Source organism: Rhinatrema bivittatum, chromosome 5, assembly GCF_901001135.1.
Source record: "Rhinatrema bivittatum chromosome 5, aRhiBiv1.1, whole genome shotgun sequence".
Classification (NCBI taxonomy): Eukaryota; Metazoa; Chordata; class Amphibia; order Gymnophiona; family Rhinatrematidae; genus Rhinatrema; species Rhinatrema bivittatum.
Genome location: NC_042619.1, coordinates 312,707,790 through 312,713,836, shown reverse-complemented (window position 1 = coordinate 312,713,836; position 6,047 = coordinate 312,707,790). Strand labels below are relative to the sequence as shown.

Sequence of the window (6,047 nt, the reverse complement as noted above, 5' to 3'; positions counted from 1 at the left end):
GGGACCTTCCCCACCCAGAAGGCAAGCAGAACAGAGGCCCTCTCGCGAAAATCACGACAAGGGTTGACCACAGTAAAGGCAGGCAGCCTGCCTCGGCATAAAGAGCTGCTCTGAAGAAAAAAACTACAGAAAAAAAAAAAAGTTTGATTGGCAGCTTGCAGGCCCAGAGTGAAGCAGGGGGGGAATCCTGCCTTTCTGGCTGCCGGTTGAAGCCCTCTGAAGACCAAAATGAAAAACAAAATGGGTCTACTGCTGTAAGGTAAGTTAAAAAGCACTTTGAATACTTTTAACTGGTTTTTGTTTGTGTTTTTTTTTATACAGACTGAGCACAGCAGTGGGGAACTAAGCCCCTTCGGCAGCCAGAGGAGGGGGAGACGAGACCTGGACCACCAGACTCTGTTCCCACCTGGAAGCAGCTACGGACTCAGGCTATGCAGTGCACAAGGGGCAAAGCCCCCCTGAGTCCAGCAGGAGACAGGACCGTCTCCTGTACCAAAGAAAAACTACAACTCCCTGTCAGTTGGGTTTTTTTTTTTTTTTTTTACAGGAAGATCACACTAGATCCCTAAGGAATAAGTACTTGCTTGATCCATGAAGAAAAAAGACTGACTAGCCTAGAGCAGGAGACCGAAGGGTGAGCTGCTACACCTGCTGGAGACAGACAAATACTGAAGGATTACAGGATAGGCTCTGTCCTCATATAGGATATCCTTTCAGTTTTAGTCTGTCTCCACCTGCTGGAAAGGAGGCTCAACCCACAGTCTGGACTGATCTGGGTACATACAGGGAAAGATGAGATTTGTGCAATGTTCTCTCAACCTAGCTTGATGTTACCCAGAACCCGACCTGAAGTAACTTGCGTGCAACCGCAGCTGGCTGGCATGTGAGACTCCAGGACAGTGAGCAATGGCACTATCCCGGGCTGCCCTGGTCCTTTTTGAGGCCCTGGCACTTACACATGTCCCGGGGTTTATGCGCGTGGCTGGGCTGGTTTAAAGATTTGCTCGGCATGCGTAAACCCCAGGATTTACACGCGCTGGGGTTTTAAAATAAGGCCTTTTAGATTTTTCTTTACTTTCCCCCAACTTTCGGCTAGATTGTTAGACTTGTCCTCACTTTGGCAACCTTGTCCTCACTTTAACAGGCTGTCTTTTCATTGCCTTTCCTGTTGCTCCAATGCTGCCCCATCTGCTGGAGAAAAATAGTCTGCTGTTCTAATCCTTATAAGTATGGTTGTTTTGAAAGTTTTTCCTCTGTCTCCATCTTCTGGAGGGGAGAGGTAACCCACTGGGCTAGTAGAGAATTTGGAAGCTATTTTTTTATTCATCAAATTTACTTGGCTGAAATTCCAAAGGGTTTTCTTTTTTTTGCCTTCTATCTGAATCACTGAAAACAAGTGTTTGCCAAAATGTTTGAATTTAATGAAGGTTCAACTGAAAACTCAACTGAAGAGTAAACAGATAGATGAACTGTACAAACTGCAGAAACAGACTTCAGAACACAGCCAGTTTTGTAAAAAAAATGGTTTATCAGTTCCATTTTTGTATAAAACACATGGGAGAAACCTAGCCAATCAACACACAAATTGCTGCCACGTGACTCAAGGTACATTTTTGTCAAACTTTTTTAATCTAAAGAACATACAAATGTTTGTTTTTATTTTCTCATGTCTATGGTCAATTGTCTATGCTCTTCCATTTAACTATGTCTTTAAAAAAATTCCACATATCCCCATTTTCTTCTGCCCTAGTTACAGTACAATGACAGGGAGGAAGCAGGCTGTTCATCACACAACTCTTTTACGCAGTTTTCTGTTGCCCCTTCTTTCCAATCAGAGACTTGTGAATGTGAGGAATCACACCTGGAAAAACAGCAAACAGGAATGTTACACCAAATCCATTCTGATACTACCAACAGCATTCAATTTGGTTTTCATCACAAAGACCCTATTGAAGCTACATGGGCCAGATGACACCAAGGCACATCTTTTATACTGTTCCTGTTACAAAGCACTCGAACTTGTAGTTTTGCCTGTGCTTGTGAAATAAGAATAAAATCAAGCACTCTTCAATGAACAGTAGAACACAACCAAAAAAGATCCTGTGTCTGTTAAAGCCAACAATTAATTCAGGTCCAGTTTTACAGAACTGTAATATGCCCTCTTCTGAGGATGTGTTTGTAAAAATATAGGATTCATGACAAATTTTTTTTCAAGTGGGACAATAACCAGAGGAGCCAAACTATGTACAGTATCAAAGTAAAAAAAAAAAAAGTTGGAAATAGGTTTGAGAGAAAAAATGTATCCTATCTGAAACCTGTTTCAAATATTCTCCTTCATAAGTTCACATTTGCCTTCACATTCCCTCAGATATACAGTGAGCTAAGTGTACAAAAGCAAGCTCCCCAAAAGGCACAAAATGGGAGAAAGCGTAATGTCTGGCAACATACTCTATCCCAATGTTTCCCAACCGGTGTGCCATGGCTGGAGTGCAGGTGTGCCGCAGCTGCAGTCTCATTTCCTGTTTCCCTCCTGGGTTGCAGAATGTCCACCAGCAGGGAACATGAGCGCAGCATTTACCAGCAGCTGTTCCTGCTTTCCCCCTTTGTTGGCTCTCTCGTGCAACAGAAAGTGCACGGGGCTCTGTAGGCTTGAAAGACCTGCTGGGCCCTTGCACTGCAGAGGGAGGCTGCCAAAGGAGGAAGAAGCAGGATGACAAATTGGTAAGCCTGCTCACAGACTTTCGCTGTTCAGGAATTGGTGGTGGAGTGGGAAAAGGGACAGATGAATGTGCCATAGTGGGTGGGGGAGAGGGAAGGGAAGGTGATGGTACCAGATAGGTCAGAGAAGTTGATAATGCCAGGGTATGGAGAAGGGTGGAGGGAAGATGATAGCTGAAGGGGGTGGGGAGGAAAAGTGGAAGGCCAGTGATAATTATGCCAGGGTGTGGGAGAAACTCAAGATTGATGTCAGTGGGGGAGAAGAGTGGAGAGAGGGAAGGTGATTATGCTGGGGGTGAGGGAGAGGACAAGTGATGCCAGGGTTGAAGGGAAAAGGAACAGAAGGTGATTGGCATGGGGAGTGGAGAGGGAAGAGAAAGCAACGATACCAGGGAATGGAGAGGGGTGGAGGGAGAGGGTTGAACCAGACTGAAGGTGATAAAGGCAGAGGAAAAGTGATGATGCCAGGGGATGAGAAGAAGAGGGAGAGGGAAGGTGATGATGCAAGGGGGTGGGGAAGAACTGGTTGAAAGTGATGAGGATGCCAAGGTAGAAAGAAGGTGATGATGCCAGGGGTGAGAAGAGGTAAGGTGATTATGATGGGAGGGGGGTGGGGAAAATGATTATGATGCCATGGTGTGGGGGACAGATGGAGGGTGAGGGAAGGTAACATCAGAGGTGAGGAGGAAGGAGAGAGAAGATGCCAGGGGGTGGGGAGAGGGATAGAAGGAAAGAGAAGGTAGTGATGATGGATGTCGTCAGGGAGAAGGTGATGCCAGGTGTTGTGTCCGGTCTCAGACGGCTTCGACCCTTGTGCTGATCTTTTTCTCTGCTCTCCCCGCTAGCCTTGGGAAGATGGCTACTGCCGTGTCTGCAAGCCGCATTCTCCGGCGTCCCCGGAACAACTATGGCAAAGCCTCACGCCATGTTTCTCCTAAGGGTCTCCTAGGGTGCGCGCATGCACGCCACCTACGTCTTTATTCACGTCATGGCGGGAACCTCGGGGGCGTCCCCCTCGAGTGATGTCATGCCATCCAGGTATTTAGCCTACGCTTGTTTGCTAGCTCATTGAGTTAGCAAGGATTGGATTCATCCGGTCTAAGCTACTCTGCCGCTTCCGTGCTGCCGCTGGAAGCCCTCTCTGCCCTTCGGGGTATTCTCCGTGGGTACCTGCTCCTCGGGGGCCCTTTGCTTTCTTTCAGGTGCCTTACTGGGATCAGGTACTCGCTCCTCGAGGGCCTGCTCTCCCTGCCTGTAACCATCTACTTCTGGCTGGTGGAATCACCAACCTTACAGCTACTATCTAGTGAGTAATCTAATTCTCAGTCTGTCTCATCTACAGCTCTGCCGTGCTGGGAAACCTACACCTGGATCTCCCTATACCATCTTGGTGAGACTAGTTCCCTCTGCCGAGGGTCCCTGGACTGCTACCTCTGGATCACCTCACTATTGCCACCTCTGGTGGTATACATCAGCTGTACAATAAAAGACAAAACTCTGTGTTTGTGCATCCTGAGTCTAGCCCAGTACTGTGGTTCCTCACGGGTCTCCTCGCCGTGGGCATGGTTATCTTCCACAGTACCCAAGAATCCACTCAAACACCTCAAAACCATAACATCAGGGAGTCGGGGGAGAGGAGTACAAGGGAAGGTGGTGATGATGCCAGGAGTGAAGAGGGTGAGAGAGGTGATGATGCCAGGGAATGAGGGAGAGGGAAGAGTTGGTGGGAGAGGGAAGGTAATGCTGCTGCTAAGGGATATTTATTTAATAGCTAATTTAATAGTTAATAGCGGAGTATAAATTAAAATAGATATCTGAAGACATATTTAAAACTTAAGTCATTTAGACAAGAGGAAATAAAATAAAACAAATTTAAACAAGATGTTACACAAAATGTAAAAAAAAAAAAAAACAAAAAACCAACTACAGTATTTTACCTACCTTGAAATGCACTTTTTTTTTTTTTTTTTTTAATAAAGGAACCCCCCTTTTTACCTGTGCTCAGCCCATCCCTGCAGAGAATGGAGTCTGTCTTCGGCTGCAGGGGGGGGGAGAGTGCATGTACCTTCATCATTGTGCTCTGCTTCCTGCACCCACTTGCCTTTCACCTGTTTTTGTTTTGTTTTTTTTGGGTGGGGGGGGGGGTTATAGCTAAATCCACACCAGAAAAACCAGCTACCAGACCAAGGCACTCATCTGAGTGAGAATCCACTGAAATTACCTCATGAAATCTCATCTGATTGAGGGGACCATAAGGTAGCACCACAGGAGAGTAGGGCAATAAACTTCTAATCTTTTTTCTCCTTCTATATAACTTCAACATAATCCCTCGTAGGAAGATGTATGTCCATCATCTGCTGGAGATGGAGAATACTGCCAGGCTGTCAGTGCAGGGGCATAGATACTGTGATGTCAGCTTTGCTCTTTCTCCATCTGCTGGTAGAGGTGCATAACCCACTGATTCTGGATCCACCTGTCTGAACACTAAGAAACTTGTGATTTGGGCCTAAATTGGCTGCAGTTTCCTCTGAGGAAGACATGCTGACGGGAACTAAATGCAGCTCTGACCCTGCCAATGCAGTCCCTTCTGCCTCCTAGAATTCCCCCTCTCCATACACCTGCAGCACAGGGAACCTCCTCTTCCCCAATCTGCCTATCAGAAACGCAGCAAGAGCAGAGGACTGTATTTTTCCCCGTGTTCCTGAGGAATCAAACTGTTTGTTCCTCACTGTTCTGCCTGCTAAACAGCTGTTGACTATGAAAATCCCAGTGCTTACTCCCTGAGGCCCCAAAACAGGAACTGTTAACTTGTCTCACTGAATGAGGAGAAGCTTAAGAACTTCTCTTCCTTTTTTTTCAAATCTTTACCTGACAGACTAGAGTAGGTAAAAAAATCAGAGAGGAAACTTGACTTTTTTTTTTTTTAAATGAATAAATTCTGCAGAAAGAAGAAAGTTACCTGAAGGAGAGGTGGGGGGAAGTAATCCAAAGATACTGGAGCCCAAACCCAGTCCTTGGAAGCCCCCTGGTCTATGGCTATACTCAACTGAGGGAGCGAGCATAAAGCCTTTATTGCAAGAGCAGTCCTGAATAATCCTGACAGTCCTGAACCTTCAGCTTAACCAGGCTTTAGCAGAGAGCATGGGATATGCACTTCTACCATTTGCTGGCCACGGAGAATACTGGCAGGCTAAGCTCAGCATGGAATTCTATATACAGTGATGTTAGGTGATATTAATACTTACCTGATAATTTCCTTTACCTTAGTACAGACAGGTGAATCCAAAACCAGTGGATTATGCACCTCTATCAGTAGATGGAGATGGCGC

The 6,047-nt window shown here is 46.1% G+C and overlaps 1 protein-coding gene across 1 annotated transcript in view; it reads right to left on the bottom strand.

Annotated features, from left to right (window-relative positions):
- Positions 1 to 1,508: 1,508 nt before the first annotated feature.
- Positions 1,509 to 6,047, bottom strand: part of LOC115092908 (histone H2A.V) — a 96,247-nt gene continuing 91,708 nt past the window's right edge. Inside the window, exon 4 of the mRNA XM_029604323.1 lies at positions 1,509 to 1,861. Within this exon, the coding sequence (XP_029460183.1) occupies positions 1,800 to 1,861 (62 nt within the window). The 3' untranslated portion in view covers positions 1,509 to 1,799. The remainder of the gene's footprint in view (positions 1,862 to 6,047) is intronic.